Genomic DNA, 23781 nt, shown 5'->3' on the forward strand with positions numbered 1-23781 from the left:
ATATAAAGAGATGAGTGGAAGAAAAAAGGGGACAGCACCCACAGGCTAGATAAAAAAAATAGACATAAACAGAGAGAGAGACTACACATCTCTTAGTAGAATCGAGTCTGTTAACACTCGATTCGACCAAGTAGTACGAAAATAAACAGCGTAAAATTTTATGAAAAACTCAAAACTATTACTTACGGTTCCCTCTACTCTCTTCGATATCGACTATGATACTAGACTGTCCCGTTTCCACTTCACATGGACCTGAAAAAAGAAACAAATGTGAAAAAAAACGCTTTTAGAAGGCTTGCACAAAAAGTGACACCAGTGACAGCAATGATAATTTGAAAAGAAGGAGACAGTTCAAACTGATTACGATAACAAGCGAAATTCCGAGATTACCACACGCGTAAACCTAACATCAATTCAGCAACGTAACACGGAAGTCGAATAGAAATCCCATTGAATAGGCAAACAGTAATAAATATAACAGGCAGACAGGTGCTGGAAACCTATAGGGCTTCGTTAGCCCACTAATTAAGCCCTTACCCCGCATAGACTTTACGTAAATGTTAGGTCAGTTAATTGCGGAGTCTGTGATAACGCAGGCTGTGGTTTGAACACAAAATTCTATAGTTTTGAGCACGTCATGAGAGGCTTTCGATTGAGTAATCATGCCTGTCCAAGGAAATATGGAGCGTCGATATCCAGCACCAGCTCTCGCGTTAATTGCACACAATTTTGAAAATTTGAAAATAAATTGTTTATCGCCAACATGGTTTAACCCACATTTAAGAGGAGTAGCAAAATGCTCTATCATCCACTATACTTTTGATTACATAAATCTATTTACACTGTGATAAATTTTTTGAGTTATCTGCGGTTCCGGTTGTGTTGTGCCTATTTCTGTTTGTGTACATCGGAGACACCGTTGAGTGTTGCCCATTAAAAAAGCGCATTATCTCGATGGATAAACTAAAACTACAAAGTTTGTGTCCAAAATCGGCAAGTTACAAAATACGGTTGAATGCCAACGTAAAGTCGAATATGTTACAAAAGTGGACATGTACTCGTATGTATATCCTAAACTTAAGTCAGGTATTCGAGAACTTTTTATCCAGCCTGGGAAACATTCAATTAAGATATTTGTCGTCCAGTTCTCATAAAGCATCGAGATTTAGTCCTTAAACGCCGTTATTAATTAGCACTGTTGTATTTCTATCTAACAAACATGTCTTGTTCATTTTATTTCTATAAATGTAGAACTAGTCTAGATTGCAAAATAACCACGATACGGAACTAAGAACACACTTGATTATGACGCAATACGTTGTTTTTTACATAAATAAATATTTATGGGCAATTATTTACTTTTGATATTTAATTAAAGTATATATATGTACACCTATAAAACTCGTGGAAATTCTTTGAAAATTGACCGACTTTTCAAAATTGATAATGTCAATCTGCTAGAAGTCTTAAGAGTATTACTAAAGCACTTAGGTATAGCTAATGCAACCTGTATAAAAATTACACTTCTGTGATTCTTTTAATTTGTTTTCAGGCAAACAGTATTAATATTTGATTCAATTAGAAAGCTTAAAGTTGTACTTGTTCAAAATGGTTGGCGGATTTCCAACTATTCCGGAGCGGATTCTTTCGTTAAAATATTTTGTTGTAATTATTTTTTTCTACAGTATCAAAATACAACTCTATAAATCTATAACAACGATATTTTCAAATTTTATCAACGAATATTAATTACTACAAAATATATTAGCATCCATAAAAAAAAATTTTTTAATAATCTCGCCCTTCTTTAGGCCTTCTGCGATTTTACTTTTAAGTAGATACTTATATTTTATCATAATATATAATTGCTTTCAGCCAATATAAATGAACTCATTGTCTCTTTGATACGATCAGAACAAATCACAAAAAACGAAGACGTAGTGATACATCATAGAAATGCTTTCTATATGAGTTGTCGTCTATATTTGTGTTTATTTACATTGCGGTCATACAAACACATATTGTACTGTCTGCATTCCTAGTATATGACTGACTCTTTATCGTCTTGCCAAATTTCATGACTCTTGGTCAACGGAAAGTATCCTATAGTTTTAGTTCTTCAATGAAATCTTTTGTTAAATTTTATTACTTGATACCTCAAAGCCTTTTTGAGAAAAGTTTATAGTCAGACAGACAACAAAGTGATCCTATAACGGCTCCGTTTTTACTGTTTGGGATGCGGAACCCTCAAGAACATGAGTTTTTACTTTTTATTTAGCGATTTATTTAAAAACTTAGCTTAGCCCTGTGCCAGTCTCTCCATTGCAGTAGAATAGAATAATAAAAATGTTTTCTTTAGCTATATCAGTGGAACAAGTGGACCAACCAGGAGTCGCGTCTGTGGACAGCAGCAAGCTGAGGAGAATGAACCAAGTGAGGCGGCCATGCTGGATCAGCGCGCTCCATCGCGCCATCTCACTGAAACAAACATAAACGACATCAGATTGTATGTAAAAAAATCTAAATTCTTAATTCAATTTCGAATTATATATATGGCAATTATTGACGTAGAAAATTGCTGACTTCCAGAGTGTTGAAGAAATGCTCTTTCTCATCCTCAAGTGTTTAAATTTGGGTTTGTGACGCCGCGAAACCTTACAATTTTGCTATTATTAATTAATATTAGTAATATTATAATAATTAAGATTTTACAACGGCCACCTGTCTGACGTCAACCCTCCTTAGGAATGCTATTGTTGCTTTTCAGTTGCCAATGCTATGTGACACCCACCTCGGGTGAATATAAAGTGATCGTATTCTAACGAAATGAAAGCGCTCATAAGTAGTATTGCAAATAAAAAATTACAAATTTTCGAGATAACTTCTAGATTTTACAATTTAGCCAGGTTCATTGGGCGATATGTCCAGTTGGACATAGTACATCATAGTTATGATTGAGACAATGTTGTAATAAAAGTTGTGTTGTGTTGTGTTATTATTTTATTTTTATTTTCAACAAAAAGTTCGTTTCGATTTCATCTAATTTACTTTTAACCTAACCAATATTATGTGAAGGAGTCTAATAAATCATAGGAGAATAGCAAGCATTTAATGATGTAGTTTCGAATCACAGAATAAATAATTCGAAGTCATCTTTTGATATTTTGAAAAGGTCAAGTAGGATCATCCAATTGTACACACTTCTTATTGAACCCATCGGTTCCTAATTAAGTCTTGTTTTCTAAATCACATTGAGGTCATGTGAAATAGGCCTATTGTGAGATAATCATTATTGGACAAAAACTTTACACACAAAGGTAAATGCAATGATATCGAACATCGATTGTTTGGTAGAATGTCATGAGAAAACGCATTACTTTATTCCAAGGCTTTAAAAACATACATTCTTACTTGACATCTAAAAAAGTTTGTAACTAGTCAGTATTGTAAAAAAAATTGTGTGGTTTGAATTACAAATTGTCGAAACTATTCGCAGTGAAACGCACCCAATCTTTACGGTATATTATGTCGCATTATATACCGTAAAGATTCGCATTATATTTCAAAATTGGCATGATAGGGACCAATGTTTCTTTCGGCATTTCTTCCCAGCAGTGGTCGTTCCGAAATGCTAGTAGTCTGTAGCTTTAGTAATAAATATTATTTAATTTAGAATATAACGTGAAAAAGAGAATGTGAAGGCCTAATTTCTGAATAAATGATTTGATTTTGATTATGTCCGTCACATCACAATGCCACACCGCGATTAGTCGGGCGATCGGATTGAAAACTCGCACTAAGTATTCAATATACTAGACTATATCGGTCACAGTAATCCTTCGATCTGTATAATACAATTTACAATAATTGAAGTCCCACAAGCTGTTTCAATAAATCACGGCACATTTACTGATTCAATTCAATAAATTACGTTTGGGCAGGGCTAGATGCCACATAACTTTACGGTCACCCATCCTATGGTGAGCCATGGCTCAGCCTCCAGCCAAAAAATATATTATATATAAGTTTAAGAATTATTAATGTTTTACTTAAGTTTAATAATGTTTAAAATGAAGAAGGAAGAACAAAAAAAGGCTTTGCATCACATAAATCAAATTTTTACCACAGTGCAAAATGGTTACTTTACATTTTTACGAAACAACCACTCAAATGTCTCAATTTAATGTAACTAGATCGAGTTTTACAAGTTCATTAAATAGCAGTTATTCAAAACATGTGGCAATTTATAGTAACTAGTAACATTGTTATAAATAACAATATTAGCATAGATCGTACATTACGTTAGCGGAATGGAAATGAATAACATTAGGATAAACGATTTGCAACTGGTTTCAATATTTAATTCGTGTAATTTAAAAAAGTGTTGCTATCATATGTTTCCTTGAATTGCCATATTTCCTTGTCTTTCTTGTTGAGCTGTCTCCATCTCCATTATATTTAAAAAAATCCTAAAAAACCTAGTTGTCAATCTAACAGCGTCGTCTACAGTCTAAGTCTACCAGTGTTTAACGAAATTCTACCTAAGCACAGAATTTTCCCAACCGACAACAAAATCTATATCGCCACAACTCGTAGATCCCAGAGATATCCAAGCGAATCCGGGTGGGCAACTAGTAAATCATAACTAGGCCCGCCTTTCGTTGCGTGTGGGCAGTGCCGATAAATAAGATAAATTTGTGTGACGACACAGCACTGGTTAACAAGGTGGATTGCAATCTTTGTACATTCTTCGTAGATTTGTTGGTGAACGCCTTTTATGTCAACGCAACTAGCTTAACAACGGAATTCCTCGTTTTTGTGATCTGCGATTGTGTCTGAAAAGCTGGTAATGTTTGGACTTTGTGAACATATTGCGCCCGGACTCCGCTTGTGTGGGAATCAGATAGCAAAATCGATTTATCACCCGCCTAACCTTTAATATATATATTTTAGTTCGAAAGAGTTAAGAGAGAAAGGGCTGTACTTCATGAGGAAGATAGAACCAGAGTCGCGAAAATCCGAAGTCCACGTTTATTATTTATGGATTTGGATAACGATTAAGATTAGAGTAAGACTTTAAAAAACATAACTATAGATTATACTTCAAGTTTATCATAAAGGTTTCGGTGTAAATTATGTAGTTAGATTTAAAATTAACACACAAATAAAAGTGTTGAAGTACTTAACCTTTGTGTATATTTTTTTTTATGAAAATAATATAAGTGTTCAATTCAAAATCATTACAGGTTTTTAAACTTTCCTTTTAAAGATCAAGTGAGGTGAAACGTATAATACGTTCTCATTTACTACCGGCTATTAATCAATGGACGATGACAATTTAATCGGTTTTGTTATGGAGATTAAAGGCACAACGCAGACGTGCAATTTCCCAGTCTGCGATAAAATAGCGACAAAATTGCTCATGCATGAGCTCGTATTTTTGCGACGTTAATTTAATATATTAAAGAAGTGATTTAAAGATGACCAATGCCGCCGTCATAACTATCACAATTATAATCCTATTTATAACTTGCTAGAATTTGCCATTCCTTATTTTTTAAAACAATTAAAGGTTGAAAGTATGGTTAAAATATAGGTATACTAGTGGTCTCCCGTCACGACAACATAGTATTCCTTTATAGTTAACAAATACTTTAAATCATTATCATCAATCATATCGAGTGTGTTATTGCCACGTTATTGCTAACACTGGTGGCAGATTTTATTCAAGTAAAAAAGGCATCTGACATGACTTTTACGACTACTTACCTCCATCTAGTGGCAGTTAGTCGCATAAACACTAGGGAACTAAACTGTCAACCAGTGTGCAGGTTTCCTCACAATGTTTTCCTTCACCGAAAGCAAGTGGTGGTCGCTGAAAACTACTATATATGACTTATATTGGTATACAAACTCATATGGCACGAGTAGGATACTAACCTGAGACCTTTCAATCCACAGGCGGACGTTTTAAATTAAAGACCTCATAAATATTATTGTTTTATTTTAGGAGGATTTATCCATCCATCCGATGGCGAAATACGGGGGAGGCCTTTGCCCAGCCGTAGGACACCACAGGCACTAAAACTGTCGTAAATTGGTAATATATTTGTTAAATGTTCAATTTTGTTTTGGGAAATTAGTCACTAACATGTTAATGTAATACGTTAAGTCTACAATCTGTAAAATAATATATTTGTATGCAATATAGTTTTAACCTAGTAAATATGTATTATTGAGCCCCAGTAATGCTTGCGCAGGCGCAGGTGCGAACAACTCATGGGGATGATTGAGTTGCTATATGTACTTACCGACTTGTAAACGCATAAATGCAGTCGTAAGATGACGATCTTATGACGATAAGATCGATTAAGCATGCACGCAAATTGACTTAATTTTAATTAAAAATAGTTGTTATTGAAAGTAGTAGTACTTATACCTAATCTAATCTAATATGAATTAATCTGTATCTTGGTATACGCTGGCTAAATATGGCTGGTTCAAGTATCCTTTAACTTGTTAAAGGATATTTGAACCAGCCATCAAAATAGGATAAACTTGAAAAAGACACATTCTTATCAATTTTTCAACAGCAGCGACGCCCTCACAGGGCCATGTAAGTTTGTTCCACTAACATTAAAACAATAAGGATATAAGCGTTCTCGTCTTACTCATATGTTACAATTGAAATTAGCATATACGCATTTAAACTTCATATAAATCGAGAGTATGCGGCCCCCCTAGCGGTACAGAGACATAAAAGTCGGCTTGTTTTATGATCGGGCGTGTTCGGATAGCCTAAGGGAAGTAACGTCCTAACCAACTTTGTCTAATATGTTACAAATGTGACATTAGTGCAAATCATAATTGTCTCGAATGAGCTACATAAATTTCATAGTTACTTTATTATTCAATTTAGTAGGTTTAGGTTTATTTCTGTACTAGCATTTGACCGCGGCTTCACCCGCGTCAACTTCTCACGGGGACAGTTCAGTGATCTATAATTTCTTGTAATATTTCACGAATCGATTGAATAGAAGCTTTAAGAAGAACGTAGATATTAAATGAAATCGAAAAAGTGGAATAGGATTGAACAAATTTTATCATTTTTGTGAAATTGCCATAAAGTCGAACACATGTAATGGTTTTAGCTGGTATTGCGATCAGTGGAGCATTCTATACAAGCCGTCGTAATCTCATTACAAAAGGAATGGTGACCAGGTTCAAGCATCGATTTTATACGAGTCTATATTGTTACATACGTATTCCGATTCAATTTATAAGGGGATAACTTTATTCGGTCGGTTTCATCGCCAAAACCAGCTCCTTAAATATTATTTTGTGAATTACCGATTACTCTAAAGCAAGTTTCATTTTCAAAAATCCTTGAAAGCAGTATTTGTCTGTTTAAAGAGGAATATATCAATGTTATAGAAAATTATATCTAGTATGTTTTAAGGAACGTAAGTAAATGTAGAATTCAATCAATATTAGGCAGCGCGAAGTGAAGGAAATCAGTAGGAAAGGACTGATGGGCTCCGACATCGTACTATGACTGAAGTCGGGAAATTATCCGAGATTTAAAAATACCAGCATTGGACTAAGTAATGTATAATTTACATCATCACAGGTATTTCTCGAGCGTGGCCGCTTGCAATATGTCTTTTGAGAATTTATTACCAGTACTAAGTTTTTACATATTTAACAAGGCACTATCCAGAGGTCCAGGATGTACTGTGATCTTTATGAGACGCCCTAGGGCTCCAAGTACTGCATAATGAGTACGACTGTAAGTTACAATGGCTATATTATTGTAATTTATATTTATAGACCCTACAGATTGTCTCAAGTCTGAAAGCTACCAAATTAAAACGCAATTTTATCTAGAAAATTTTGTTGTTCTTTTTTTAAATTACCAATATTTAAGAGGCCTTTGCCCAATACCGGATCATGAATAGCTAATAATAATAACAATAATAAGGGCCTCTACGTGTTGGATCTGTATCCCCACGCAAGCCTCTCAAAGGACCGGACTTAGTGCGGTGAATTTAAATGGAGAAACCTAATAATAAATAAATCGTATTACAATATTTGAAGTTATAATAGTTACAGTCGCTATACAGTTACAGTGATTACCATGGAAATAAATCGAGTCATAACAAGTATTTACATTTCATTTTTCTATGATCAAATATAAAAATAAACATTAAATTAATAAAATAACGCTTCTAAGCTTGCACATTTGATTGTATAAAAATATCAATAAGAAACTAATCTCAAACAAATCAACGAGTAATCAATTGAATTTCACCGTTTTATCAGGTTAAGTCAAAAGATCATCTCTGCTGAGAATTTCAACAAAAAAAATCCGCCATAACGCGCCGTCGCATCTTAATTTATCGTAAAATAAAGATTTATAGAATAGACTTCATCATCAAAGTCCCATTTTTACCACTTAATTTATTTTGTCCTATTATTTGCCGCATTTTATGTATTTATAAGGGTAAATTAACTATTAAGAAATGATAGATTTCTGAACTGTCCCCGTGAGAAATTGATGCGGGCGAAGCCACGGGCAAAAACTAGTTTATATAGCTCCATATAAATATTAGTTTCTAACATTAGAAAAAATGTTGTAAAATAGCCAATGGATCTCATTTATTTCCTGGTTAAATTTTAAACTAGGTATTAATAAATATTGCCTCATATGCGCACACGCACTTTTGCAATGGTCGTAGCGAAGTTATTCGTTTGTGATATGATTATTTTGTTATTCAAGTATTGAGATTTCCGTTGCTTACTTAGATGTGATGATTTGCAGGCCTTGATTGATGACTTCTTTTGTGAAGCCCACGGCGTGTGAATTCATTATATTCTGCAATAACCTGCACGACGGAAGGCCATTACAAGTGGCTGGCAATGTATTTCCTTGGCTTTGAGCAGTAATAATAATAATTTAATGTTATATATTGGATGAAAACTTTACCTATTGAGTTATTAAAATAAGAACGACTGCTTGCAATACTTTATCTTTGTTACAAAACGGATATTGATTGCTGAAGTTTTGTAATTACTTCATAAATAAATTATTGATTGAACGTAGGAAATATCCGTAGAGTTGTCTAAGAATAGACCAGACGGCGACATTTGACGGGTTAAATAAATAATATAAATATGTATAGACAAATCACACAGAGTTGGCCCCAAATTATTTCGAGACTTGTGTTATGGGATACTAACTCAACGACACTATTTTATAACATATACATAGATAAACATCCAAGACCCAGGTCAATAAAAAAAAGTTCATTTTCCATGTGTGACCATTAGGCCATGGAGGTCGTCAAGGATTAACTTATTGTCAATTTTTTTTTCACTTGTTACCGACGAATTTAAACTTATTACTGAGTCATTACTATACTATTGAAAATTAAATATAGTTGATCTGTTTCAATTCAAATGGAGAGATAGACAAAATATGACATAATAAAGATAACAATAACAATATATGACGATTTATAATGGTGAAGGTTCTTACAAAAACAGCAAATAGAAAAAAATTAACCGCCAGTCATTTTCTGCACGTAACTTGCGTATTAAACCATCCTTTTTCCAGCAGTGGGACACGTAACTTAAAGGTTAATCAAAAAAAAACTTGACATATTGATCACAATATAGATTAATGATTAGTCAGATAGTAAAACTGATTCATGTCTTTGTTAAAATTTGAAAAGTTGACAAAGACGCGCGGGACAGCGGTCGAAACGCTCGGAAATTCACCCTTCTAAACCGTTAGCAGCAACGGATTAAAAATATTTCGTTTTTTTAGATAGAATTTTTCTTTAATACAATATATTTCTAAATACTATAAGTTTTAAACCTTTGTTTACAATATTGAAATACACCTACTATCCTAGGTTCTTATAACTAATCTCAATACGGCAAAAACAATGCCGCATACACATTTATCGGTACACGTGAGAATAGTCGAGATAGAACAATGGGGATGGGTCTTTACAATACGAATTCCTGGCGAAATTATAGTTTTCCTACCACGTTCTGTAATGCCTTTTCATTGTAATACCGTTTGTAATTTGCGTATAGCCGATAAGTTTTAACTTCGCGTTAGCTTTTCTTCCGGTGTAAGGTGCACGCTTTGACTGCATATTTCTGTATGATTTAAACTACATCCATCGGAATAATGATGACGAAGCATGTAGCGAATATAGGTATTATTGCGAAGCGATGGTGGCCCAGTAAGACCGCCTATGATCGAAAGTTCCCAGTTTCGAATCCTACTCGCGCCACATGAATTATAAGTTTAGAAGTTTGTATACCAATTTGAATCATGTAGTTCTCATCTACCACCATTTGCTTCCGTTGCAGGAGAACATCGTGAGGAAATCTTCACATTGGTGGACAGTTTAGTTCACTAGTGTGTATCCGACTAATTGCCACTAGACGGCGGGGTAGGTAGGCGTAAAAGTCATGTCATATGTCTGTAGGCGACTTGAATAAAATCTGACACCAGCAATAACACACTCGATATGATAATAAATTATAGATATTTTTCGGAAGCATATTGCGGATACATTTCTGTAAGATTCTCATTAGAGCATTACAATAAATAACCAGGTGTATAGTTTTCACGAGCTGCTGTCTCAAAGCTCCACTTATTTTTTCTGGATAAAAAAAAACCTACTTTTGTTCTCTACTCATTAAGAAATTTCATAAAAATCGACCAACAAAATAAAAAACACAGCAATATAATAATTAAAATTCCCAGTTTCGTTTGTCACAAAAAAGGTTGTGTTTACGGAAGACCATTACTATTTGTTTTTTCATTAATTTTTTCGTAATTTTAAATTTAACGTATTTTAAATTTAAAATTCAAGCAGAAAGGTACAGAATACTAAACCGAAGGTCGTAAAACTTTACCAATCAGTATCGCCTTGTACAATACAAAGGGCTAAATAGCAAAACGCCCTATTGCAATATCAAACGATCAACCTTTATGCTATCTCCCTTCCGCGTCGTTATTTGTTCCCATTGTCCCTCTGACTGTGTCTCCCACTGGGGACAATAAGAGTAGTAATGAGTGGGAATTCTTGACGTGTATTTCCACCCTAGAATAGGACCACTCCATATTCCGTAGATGTCGTGTAAGAGACAGATAGCCTAGCGCTCATAAAACAATATCGTTCCCAAGGAGGCTAGGCGTTAGTCAGGAGGCTGTTTATAGTTACGTAGAACAATGCGGTCTATAGTTTGTTCCACAAGATAGTTCTTTGACAATATGTGAAAAAATTCACAATTTACATTCACACATGTAACTCTCTCTGTTAGCTTTCTTTTGATGAACAAGGGACAATTTGTAATAGCGTTGTCCCTTGGATATTAATTATACTTTTGAGGTCGAGTGGGGACCAAACATGGAGAACAAATAGGAGTCCACCATCGCAAGCCACGGGCGCTGATTGTATACCGCCATGATTGATGCTCTATGGTAATAATTGCTAAGCAAATGAAGCGCACTGACCGATAGCATTCGTACAGATTATATATTGAAACAGTAAATGTGCGCGTATGAATTCAAAGACTTCATTCTTAGGAACTGCCAGTAAATATCAACCTTAAATAATTATCAAGTCACAATCTCATGATATTGTAGGCTACTTTTAGTTAGAGTTACATTTATTTCCAGTTAATTTCGTCCCAATCGTTTTGGCACAGTCCTATTCGAGGGATTATTAAAGGAAAAAACGACATCAAATCAGTCCAGCCATCAAATCGGCTGGAGCCGTTTGGTTGCTACGACGCCATAGACAAACGAAGTTACACAAATACATTGAACTAATATTGTACTAACATAGTCTATATAAGCAGTACTAACAAATTATGAGTCTCTGTTACTTAAATAAATAAATGTATTAAATTATTCAAATTACAACTCACCTTCTTCTGTCATCTGGGGTTAATTTAATACATTTTTTCAAGTTTAAAGTTATCAAGAAAATTCTATATACGTCTCGTAGTCCGAACAAAATGTCCATCGAATGCTGTTCGTGAATGCATTCCTTTACTAGCTATGCAGACCACACAGGGATTTTGCTTAAAATTTCATGACACAAGCATGCCTAAGAATTAATTAACAAAGGTTGACGAACAAGAGTATTGTTTTAGCATTCAAGAGCCTGTCTGACAGAGAATGTTCTGAGCAACTAAACTTCAAACAAAACTTAATGAGAGGCCGAAGACTTACGGCTGTCGTACGCTACAAGTACTATTTGCATACTAAATCTGCATTACATAATAATGTAGTAACGGACATTTTTATATTCTACATCTATATTCTAACCCATCATATAAACATACATATAAAATCATTACGTCAGAACTGAAAAAATCGCTTAATTATGAAAGAACATAAAAAAGTCACAGGACTTTTATGTTAAAAAAATACTAATCTTATATATATCTCTTATAATCTATACATGATCTTACACAAGTAGTAACGGTACTACTTGTATAAGCAACGTAAAGCTGAAATTTGGTATTTTTTAGGAGTGTGAAAAAAGAGAGGAGAACCCGAAACCCCCACGAGAACAAAAAAAAGGAATTTTAGGCGCGTACTAAGTCTCCAGGAACGGCTATAAAAGTGCCGTAAATGAGAACAACTTGGCATTTTGTTTATCTTAAGATCTAATTAACTTATCAGCAACATCACGCGCTGTGCTTTGACTACTTAAGCCCAAGTTGACTGCATAAAGCCTCATTCATACGGAAGCATTACAAGTAGAAAAAAAAACTATTCGATATTTCTAATCACACGCATTAAAAAACGTCACGTCAGGAAATAATATCGAAATCAGAATTCTACATGACATGACAACTTGTAAGAACAGTGAGTAAGATTATGTTCCTTGATATTTTACTAGACAGACAGGTGGAAAACGTGTCCACAGTCAATCGCTCAAATACAGTTCGAAATGCACAAGTCATAGAGTATAATTTGGCATGACGCATTCCAAACATAATTTGAGTTACCTTTTATTAGCTAAGCTCACATTTCGTCAGCGCGAGATACAAGACACGAAATGTGTTTATTTCTCAACGGAAAGTGCTAATATTTCGTGTTGGTGTATAACGGCTTTTCCAACCTACCACAGATTCCTGTTCTTTACAAAATTTAATGCCATATTGAAGTTTTCATACAATTTTAGGAGTTTTCTAGAGATTTGCAAGTTTTGATAGTGAAAGTACCAAAACCACTTCATTGACGACCTCGATGGCGCAGTGGTAAAGTGCTTGCCTCTGAACCGACAGATCCCGGGTTCGATCCCCGGTCGGGTCATGATGGAAAATGATGTTTTTCTGATTGGCCCAAATCTTGGATGTTTATTGGTTATAAAATATAGTATCGTTGAGCTAGTATCCCATAACACAAGTCTCGAACTTACTTTGGGGCTAGCTCAATCTGTGTGATTTGGCCTAATATATTTATTTATATTTTTATTTATTTATATTAGTGTCTATCTGCCGCGATCATTCGGCTTCGTCCTCGTGAATTTCCCACGGGAACAGTTATTTTTCCGGGATGAAAGGTACCCTATGTCCTTCTCCATACTTCAAACTACATGTATGCAGAATTTCAAGAAGTGTGGTCCAGTAGATAGAGCGTGAAGAGGTAACAAAAAACTTTATATTAGTTATGATATTTATATATGATTATAGTTTAATTTTATAAATGATTATAGTGTAATTCTAAAATTCACTAAATCTACTCAGTTAGAGCGTGAAGAGGTAACAAACAAACTTACTTTCGCATTTATATTAGTTACGACAAAGTAAATAGGTTACTCATACCGATGTAGATATATTGAGTAAAGTAGTATAAGATTGAGAAGTACTGATACTGTAACTATTTATAAATCGATGCGAAGCGATGAGTTATACGTGATTTAGAAGCTCGATGATAATTTCATGCAAAGGAATAAATTGCCATTTCGATTACAATTTGAATATGCATTCGATTGCTGTCATAACTTCACATAGAAAAGTTATTCGACTGCAGTCTTGAATTATCGTTAAGACTTAATAACGAAAACTAGAAAATACCACAGGAAAATATATATAAAGGATTTATATGATATAACGTAGTCACAATTTATGAAAATGATTTTGGTGGCAAACATATTAAAATTATGGCAACTGTGTCCATTAAAAAAACTATATATATAATAGAGTTTATGTGTCTACTTGCCACTAGATGGCGGTAGTGGTAAGACACGTTAAAAGCCTTTGGGCGACTTGAATATTATATGACACTGTTAGGAATAACATCTTCGAAAGATAAAGAACCGGAAGGGCTATGAAAATAGCGATGGAAAAATCAGTTTTGATTTCTACAAGAATAAATTATACAATACTTCATCTCTTATCTGCTTAATAACATACAATGGCGATATAATCCTCTATCTGGCATTTAATATAGTCGTAAGATCTGAGTGTTTCCCCTAATACCGCCTATTATTTCGCTCACGATGCGACCTTTTGGTCTGTAGATGAAGTTGTTGCGTAAAATGCAAATGCAGAAGGATGAGCCAAACAGTATTTATGTAAACACTTTCACGTATTGTGATATCTAGTAACCGACAGTCTTGTATTCATTTATTGATTTTGTTGCCGTTAATCCTATAGCATACCAAGGGCTTCGCTCCCGTGGGAATTTTAGGATAAAAGTAAGTATTAGTCGCAAGTTTCAACGCCCTTTAACGAAGACAGATTTCCAAAGAATGTTACTAAAACTCATACAAATAATAATTTATTTTCTTGCATGCTTATCCCTTACTTATGAAACAGGGAGTTGCAAAACTACCTACATTGGATTAAAAATACGAGGAACATCTTCAAATTATATAGTTCTTCCAGCTTTTATACTCTCAGTTTTTTTTCTTACACTAACATGTAAACAATCTTAAAAATAATAATTATTGAATTTTGTTGAAAATAAATCAAATATTAATTCAAACACATTCCGAAGCGAAACATGTGAAAGTAATTTCCTATAAAGTCTATTTAAAGTGAAATCGTAACGAGCTAAGATTACTTACAAGATTTTAAGAAAAGTGGAGTTTACAATTCTAAAATGCAGAAAGAAAGAAAGATGCTTGAATAACCTTAAAAGGATATATCTAGATGTAAGTACTGCACACAGATTCAAAATATAATGTTTACCTAGAGCTACCGTTATCAGTAAATTATAAGCACTTTGGATTTAACCTAGATTCAGCGGATTATATGAATAACTTAACTAAATAAACTACGCAGCCATTTGTATTAAGGATTATATCTATAAGGATAAAATAGGTTATTATCATAATTGTCTTGAAAGTAGGCCACTTTATATTCATCCTACTAATTAATGATATAAATGCAAGAGTTTGTGAGGCTATAGGTATGTGTATGTTTGTTATTCTTTCACGCAAAATCCACTAGACTGAAATTTGGTACACGGGTTAGAATAATAGTAATATAAATAATAATAGTAATATAAGTAATAAAAAGTACCCTATGTATTTTTTATCCAGAAAAACCCACGGAGCAAAGCCCCAGGGCGCAGATAGTAATCTTATAAAGAAGCAAAATAAAATTCGTTTTATGGTTATAAAATACTATTTACCTAAGTATTTACTTTATAATAAATCATTTACCGGGACAAATTCATTTAAAGTGAAATTATAAATATTAGCTAAACAATTAAAAATAAATTAACTTTATGAACTAACACATGGCCTGCGGAGTATCGCCAGCAAACCTTACTCTGTCTACCCCGTAAGGGATAAACATGTAATACTGTGTCTGGTATCAAACAATAAACCATCATCATGCAAAATTTATCTTAAAAGTAGGCAAATCTAATATAACGTAATTTATGACATTGACTGTACAATGTACATCTGTAAAACGCGTATACATAACTGACATTCCTTCTGGACCTAAGCCTAACCAAGACCTAACCAATCGTTCCCACATCAAACAGGTACTAAAAACTAATCAATATCATAACACCGTACACCAAGCATAGAATTACAACAAACAGCAATTTATTCGCGCCCGCAACAGGGACTAAAATCGTGACTTAATGGTTTTTCAACAGATTCTTATTCACATGTAAGAAGTACTAAGATTGAAAATCCATTAGAGAGAGATTATTGCTTAACGTTAGCATCGACACTCTGGAGACTCCCTCGCTTCTCAGACACCTCATTACTGATCCCATCGGCACGCGATGCAAGATCTGATCTTATCCAAACGCAAACTCGCTAGTTTTTAACATCTACTTATAAGGCTCAAAATTACAGAACACTAGTTTTTTCCCGCGGCTTTGCCCGCAAATAATATCCACATGAACAATTATTTTTCCGGGTTGAAAGGTCCTATATGTCCTTCTCCATACTTCAAACTACATGTATGCGTAATTTCAAGAAGATTTGTCCAGTAGATAGAGCGTGAAGAGGTAACAAACAAACTTTCGCATTAATAACATTAGTTAGGATTATAGTGCAATTTTAATATTGCCGCAAACATTTTCACTCAACAATTTTAAGCTTATAATTAATGCATACGAAACTAATATTATTTAATACAGAATTCCAAGTCGACATAAATATAACGCTCGTCCTAAAGTCCTTACGGCTGCTACACACTTTACACGATCACCGTACAATTTATTTATTTAATAAGGTATACATAACATGTTCCAATCAGTTTAAACAGATAGATAACAAAAGGTATTATTAAGAGACCAGACTGTGACCTAAAAACGTGTACACACAACATGACAAACATATGAAAAGTAGTTCCACAAACTAACAAATGCTAAGCAATATTTTTTTACATATAGTTCCTGTTTATAATTATAACCATTGTAAAAATTAAAACTAAAATAGGTTAAACATAATGTATCAAATACTGGCTTCTCAATGTGAGATGAGTGTTATATCAATGCCAGGATAAACGAGAAGAAGCGGTGATGATGTAATGGTTAAGACGCCCGCCTGTGGATCAAAAGGTCCCAAGTTCGAAACCTTCTCGTGCCACATGAGTTTGTATACAAATCTGACTCATATATAGTAGTTTCATCGACCACCACTTGCTTCCGGTGAAGGAAAACATCGTGAGGAAACCTGCACACTGGTTGATTATTATTAACTTGTGTGGAGAAGGCAATGGTAAATCACTCCATTAATAATGCCAAGAAAGTTGTTGTGTGTGTTTCATTCCACGAATATGACTATGAAGAAGAAGATATACCAGCAACTAACGTCGAATTAGAATCGATAAGGTGAATTAGTAACTAGGTGAACTTGCAGCACTTAATATTATTAAGTGAAGTTAGTATAACAAGCGAACGCGAAACCGCAGACAAAAACTAGTAATTAAATAAAATGAGAGATATATTCTTATTGATTATTAAAAAAATAAATTTAAAAAGACTATGGCATCGGTGCTTAGCAACCAATAATAAAAGTGATCTTTTGAGAATTCTTACAACATATATTTAATTTTATTCCCTTAACCACTGCCCAATTTAAGTAATTTAAGTATTCTAATGAGAATTCCATTAAAATAAACCAAACTAAAAAACCGGCAAGTTAAATTGATTATTCACATTTATTCTAATGTTTATTTCACACGTGAGTTTTAGTAAAATTAATACAATCCCACTTATACTGAACTCAAACTCGTCAATAAATTATAAAAATAGCTGGTATTACTTTTATTACGTCAATTAACACCGTACTTAATGAAATAACGGAATCTATATAGAGTAATAGTCGTGAAGCTTTAAACTAAATAATTAATTTATCAATGGAAATAATTATAGAAATTACAGCGATATCGCGTGTACTTAAATAACAGCTAACAAACATTATTTCCTAGTAATTAAATATACAACCAACATAATAAATAATGGTCAATAATTAAAAAAATATGATATCGAATAGCTTTCATAAATGTTAAATTTACCAAAAAATCATCTAGATAAAAGTTTAAATAAAGTTTATCCAAAATGAATTTAACAATAGTTATATTGTTCATGTTGATAAATATCTTAAAGAATTAATTAAAACATATTATTTTAAAGCAAATTCACTTACTATATTTATGAACATATTCGCCTATTTCATTTATCAAATACAGCCATTTAAAAATCATCAACCATCTAAAATCGACAAGATAGAGATAAATAATACATTTCTAAAGTAAATTTCATTCCAAGTATATATCGTTTTGCATACAAGAAGTAGTAAAAATCGAAAGATAGAACCATTTAAATCTGGTTGATATAAAATTACATCGGATCCGTCAAGTTATCGCAATAAATCAAAGATTTATAACAATAGCAGACAGACTGATTTAACGATATTTTATTCTATAATAAAACATCGGTAAATCAGTCTGTTCAAATTAAACTACGAGTAGATCCCGAGGCTATCGTTTCTGAAATTCGATATCGATTTTTACGGGGAAATGATGAAATAGTGAAAATTTTGACATGAAATCCTCCGATATGGAAGATCTGAAATCATAGTAATAAAAAGGTTGTCTAATATGTAACAAATTGGCATTCACAAGCCGCCGAAGTCACATTTTACAGTCTTTTCCCAGATAAAATGGTGCAGTAACAGGAGTTAAATGAGAATTTACCGTCCGAGCACAAACACAACACAGCTTCAAACAATTCCCTTTACAATTAGGTATTTACATTTCGTAATTCTAAAACAGTCTCACCAATTCGCTGGTAGCTATGTCCCTTACACCGCATTCCCATGCCTACCTCCACTTATTTCCATATTAGGAAATAATCTATTAACCTTTAAGTATCCACACATTGTATCTGCAATGGAGAATAATCACGAATTAATTCAGGTTTGCGGGAGTGAAGCTATGAAGACGAGTTTAAGCTTTTTTTGGACAGAAAATAACGTAACTTGTCATTGATCTTTTCCTTTTGCAAGAAATATTACATTGTAGTTTTACGGATGCGAGAACGAAGCAAAACATTTGTGAAAAAGTCCCTAGATGCTTTCAAGATATAGGAACATGATAGTATCGCTGTTGCCAAGGTATCTCATTAACAAAAATGTCATAAGATGAAATAATACAATTACCTATTTTTGTTTCTTACTTATCCATTAAAATAGATGAATCAACTATAAAAAATGTAAAATATTCAAGTAAATTTCCAATGTAAACTTCCTTGAATAATTTGAATCCGCAACACAGTTGGTCGCTTACTTGGTCGCAAAGCGACCAAGTAAGGTAATAAGCACGCAATTGATTATTGTGCCTAAAAGATAGAAACAATAAAAATACCTTACATACCCGAGTCGCACCTTAGCGCGTAAAACCAGGCATTCATTGCTAGCTATCACTACATCTTTACTGTTCCCAGTTTCCAGGCCTCATTATACCCTGGGAGCGATGCGGACATGCCATTGCGGGCTTCTGCTAAAGTAATTATGTCCCTGACTGAGTGCACTTGATTCTGTAATGAATGGTGCGAAGACCAGCTTAATGTTATCGCTACGTGAATAGTTTTAATCGTTTCGAGAATCGTTAGTGCGAAAATTAGATATACTCTAATAAAAGAAACAGATACAGTTGAAATTTAAATTAGTGTAAATGTTTGCATAATAGAAATTGGAGCTGATATGATCAAAAAATATCGCCATTTAAAAAGGGCGCTACGACTAAGAGAGCTACTTTAAAAAGGGCGGTGCCTCAGTCATAAATAACTTTTCAAAACAAAATTTTCTTGATGTATTCGAAACTAGCTATATTAAGGAATATTTACATATAAAACAAATTGTATAGACATTAATAACCGAATAGAGAATACAAATAACAATATTTACAAGATTAACGCCCAGCTTAGAAAGCAGAATCGAAGAAGAGCGAACGAGTTAGTATAATTTGCTAGAACCTGTTTCGGACTACGCTAATATTTTCAAAGATTAAAGAAATAACAGACACGTAACTTTAAGCATCGACCACAGCAATTCATATTATACCAATCTAAAATGCACTTTAAGTCTAACATTTTATGGTTGTAAGCTCAAAAGTAAAAATTATAGAGAAGCCGATGAAGGAGAAATAACCCCGTATGGTCACAATCACAATGGCAAAGCACTAGCCATTTGTAAAGCTGACTCCACATTTGTAGTCTGAAACGAATTGACGACACGTGTCATGGCAACTAATGCAGTCATGACATGAAGCCATTCTTCACGGTTGATAAGCGAAGCCTGTTTTCTATGTTCTTCTTTAAAATATGTGATCGTGAGATCATAGGATAGTTTTAGTCATACATAACAGTTAACAAATTCCTGTAATAGTTATGAATTATAGATGAAGAAACCAACGCCAGCCTATTTCCGATTTCATTCTTGGTTCCATCCCAAACTCGGAGTCGACATAATTTTAATTAAAGATGCGCCTCTAATTTTACGACAGGTCGTTTACCTGAAAGCTGCTTTTGTCTATCAGGAGTCAAGACTTTAGGTTCCTTAGTTGTCTCTTGCAATATCCACAGGATGATTGGAATTGGTTCTGTTCTAGAGCAGGAACCCCACGCCTAAAGCCAACAACAACCCTAGTCAGTTACCTACCCTAGTCACTACTCTTAGAATTCCATATTTTCCAAGATACCAACACAGCAGAAAAAGATATGAATGAAATATAAAACGGGGTAGGCAGAGATTTAAGATAGGCAAATCTACGAGACGCGATGGTACTCGTCGTTATATAAATGTGAACACAGTTTAAAACCTGCGAGCGGAAGGCATTATTGATGTAGCACCATTCCTCAAGATATAGGAACCAGATGTTTCGCGAGATCATCATAAATATTAATAAGTCCATAACATGACCATTATAATGAAACTAGTGATAAATGATAATCCGAAGATGATGATGATATTAATATACAAAAAATGTATTAGCTAGGAGGAAATTATTAAATCAAACTGCATCTACGACCGCGGCAAAGATAGTCACCATCAAATAGTGAGTATAATAAGGAGAGTAGTGTTGCATGTCAGGTTATCGATAATCTCGGACCAGCTCAATGGGCAATTTATTGTTCCACTGTTTCAAAGTACACAGCTCCGCGACTCGGATGGTTTTAAATAACTCAGCCTGACGATGTTATCCGCTGTACCATCCAGCCGTACGGAATGAAGGAATAAGTTGCATTCTTGCTTCACATTCTGAGAAAAGAAATAAACAGGATTTCGAAATGGTAAATATAGAAGCAGATAAGGAAATTGGCGAACGAATACATTATCTAGATAACAATCGAATTGAAACAATAAAATGAAAACGTTTAAGCGTTGTATCGTTAACAGGGCTTGTTGCGTTGGCGAAAGTTAATGAGAATTTCAGGCAGACATTCTAATAAGATTCGCTATTAGTAATACAATAATTGGAATAATAACTAAACTGCACGCAAAAATCAAATTAAATTAAAACACATCATATTAAACAGAAATTACACCACGTAAATTTTTTATGCATTACTTACAGAAATATGCGTAGGAATGATTAGTTCAAACATGTCAAAAATTATATCAAAATTATAAAATTAGAGCAACATCTGATTTAATACGTGTTCCATCAAGCATAACTGACACTTTACACACGACAAGCCTAAAAAGAACATGGTACAATCTGACAGGCAATTGGTAGTCACTTTATTGGTATCTTTATAGCATTGCAACAGTTAATTAGATTGCCGGGCCGTCTCACACGCTTGAGCAACGTTGGCAATGAAAAGCAGCACCTACACATTTTCTAATTCGGGTTTACTTATCATCTGACATCTGATTGTATGATCAGTATCGGAATGTCTGCGGTAAATGATTTCAAGATAATTGTTTTCCTTTTATGATTTATGTTTGTTGAGAACCGTTATTACCGCACGCATCTCAAACAAACCTGTCTGTTTCAAAAGTAATTATGCCGATGCAATCTTGAGGTTGTCGTACAAATAAATGATAGTGTATTGTTCGTCTCAATTGTTAATCAATGGCTTCATTAGCAGTATTGACGTCTCCTCGTTTGAACTTTCTAAAGGAAATGGTTGTGTAGATTCGACATAATAAGTGTTAATCGTTTTGACCTCGATATCGACAGGCCACAGTACTATTATCGCAGCGCGAATGGCGTCGAAGCGTGAAACAAGCGTGTAATTTTTAATCGTGTTACAAACGTATTGTTTACATTATTATTTTTCAAAGACAAGGTCAACAATCAACAATATTGTTAGTAGGCTATTTCCTCATATTTAATTTTTCAGGTTTTTTACGTTATTATGTGCTGTCAATGACAGCTGCTGTCATTTTGAGTTAGTAATTGCATGTCTTATATCATAAATTAGAAACCTGTACACATTTCATTTCGGATTAGAAGATTTTGGAAGCTAAATTCTGGTGCACCCAGCACCTTTTTTATTTATTACCATTTAAAAAGACGATTAAAATTAAAAATTAAGGATAGTACATAGGTACATAAAAAAAAAACACAAAAAAAGAACAAAACATTATTAATCTCCTTCAATTTTGGTTTGTATAAAAACGCATATTAGTCTCTAGGTGGATATTTGAACTGATCTGCGGAGAAGAAAACTGAATACTAAAACGATAAGAAAAGTGCAGAAAACAATTTGAATTACTTCTTTGTTAGCAAAGATGAAGATTGCCATCAAATTGACACATCAGGACGCAGCAGATGAGGTCTAAACACGCAATCCTTTCACGAACGATTCGCTGTATTCTGTTTCGTTTATGTGTACAATTGTTTCTCATAATGTTCGCCATTGCGTTTTACTAAATAAGGAGATATGTCGAAATAGTGATGTAATTGTGTCATTATTTTAGAACTCTGAGGGTGCATGCGATTTGGTTGTAAAATTTCTCAAGATAATGTCTTTTTTAGTCACGCAAAACGTACTCGTATAATTTACTATGGAGTTCCCCAGTATAACAAGTTTTTAATTAACTTGCTATCTATGCATGTTTGTTAGGGTGGAATATTGCAAGTCAATTTTGAGAGAGATATCTTCAACCGTTTGAGCTGAAATTTTATATACACGTTTAGTTTGGATGTTTTCTGGATCGCCTCCAGACGAGAAAAACAAACTCTCAACGGTTTACTGCATTAGTACGATTTTTTTGTCATAAGTAGAGTGGAACAAGATCTCCACCATTAATCACTTTTTAAAGAAGCATTATCTAAAGTCATCACTTGAATTATGCAGATTTAATTAACATGATTTATAAACATTTAAAGTTACTAAAAGTCACAATTAATTAATGCTAATATTCATAGAAACAATCACTTGAGTCTCACATAATTTATTAATGAATTATAATGAAGCCACGCCGTAAAAGTTCTGTTCACAATACAAACATAATAAATTTTATCTATATCTACAAAACGGTCGTAAAATTCTGACTTCGTTAAATGACGGTGGTAAAAGTCTAATATCCCAATTAGCTGGCTATATGTGAGGATCATGATCTAAAAGAACAGTGTATTTTGGCGGGAACCAATAACTGAACATACAAAAGTTGAAAAGTTGCATTTTTGCACATTTCCAATGTTTTTTTTTTTCAAAATCTAACATGATTTTTCTGCAACGTATATTAGAATCGATTAATATGTAGTAAATTTTAAGACTCACAGAACTATTACGTTCAAAACTGTCCATAT

General features: G+C 33.7%; 1 protein-coding gene across 2 annotated transcripts in view; it reads right to left on the minus strand.

Moving 5' to 3' along the window:
* Cad99C (Cadherin 99C) overlaps positions 1-23781 on the minus strand; it is a 138848-nt gene that overhangs the window by 18657 nt on the left and 96410 nt on the right. For both annotated transcript variants that reach the window (XM_053749364.2, XM_053749365.1), the window contains 2 exons: positions 2387-2478; positions 187-252 (listed from right to left, as the gene is read on the minus strand). In XM_053749364.2, the coding sequence (XP_053605339.1) occupies positions 187-252; positions 2387-2474 (154 nt within the window). In that variant the 5' untranslated portion in view covers positions 2475-2478. The remainder of the gene's footprint in view (positions 1-186; positions 253-2386; positions 2479-23781) is intronic.

The sequence above is a fragment of the Plodia interpunctella genome, chromosome 9, assembly GCF_027563975.2.
Source record: "Plodia interpunctella isolate USDA-ARS_2022_Savannah chromosome 9, ilPloInte3.2, whole genome shotgun sequence".
Classification (NCBI taxonomy): Eukaryota; Metazoa; Arthropoda; class Insecta; order Lepidoptera; family Pyralidae; genus Plodia; species Plodia interpunctella.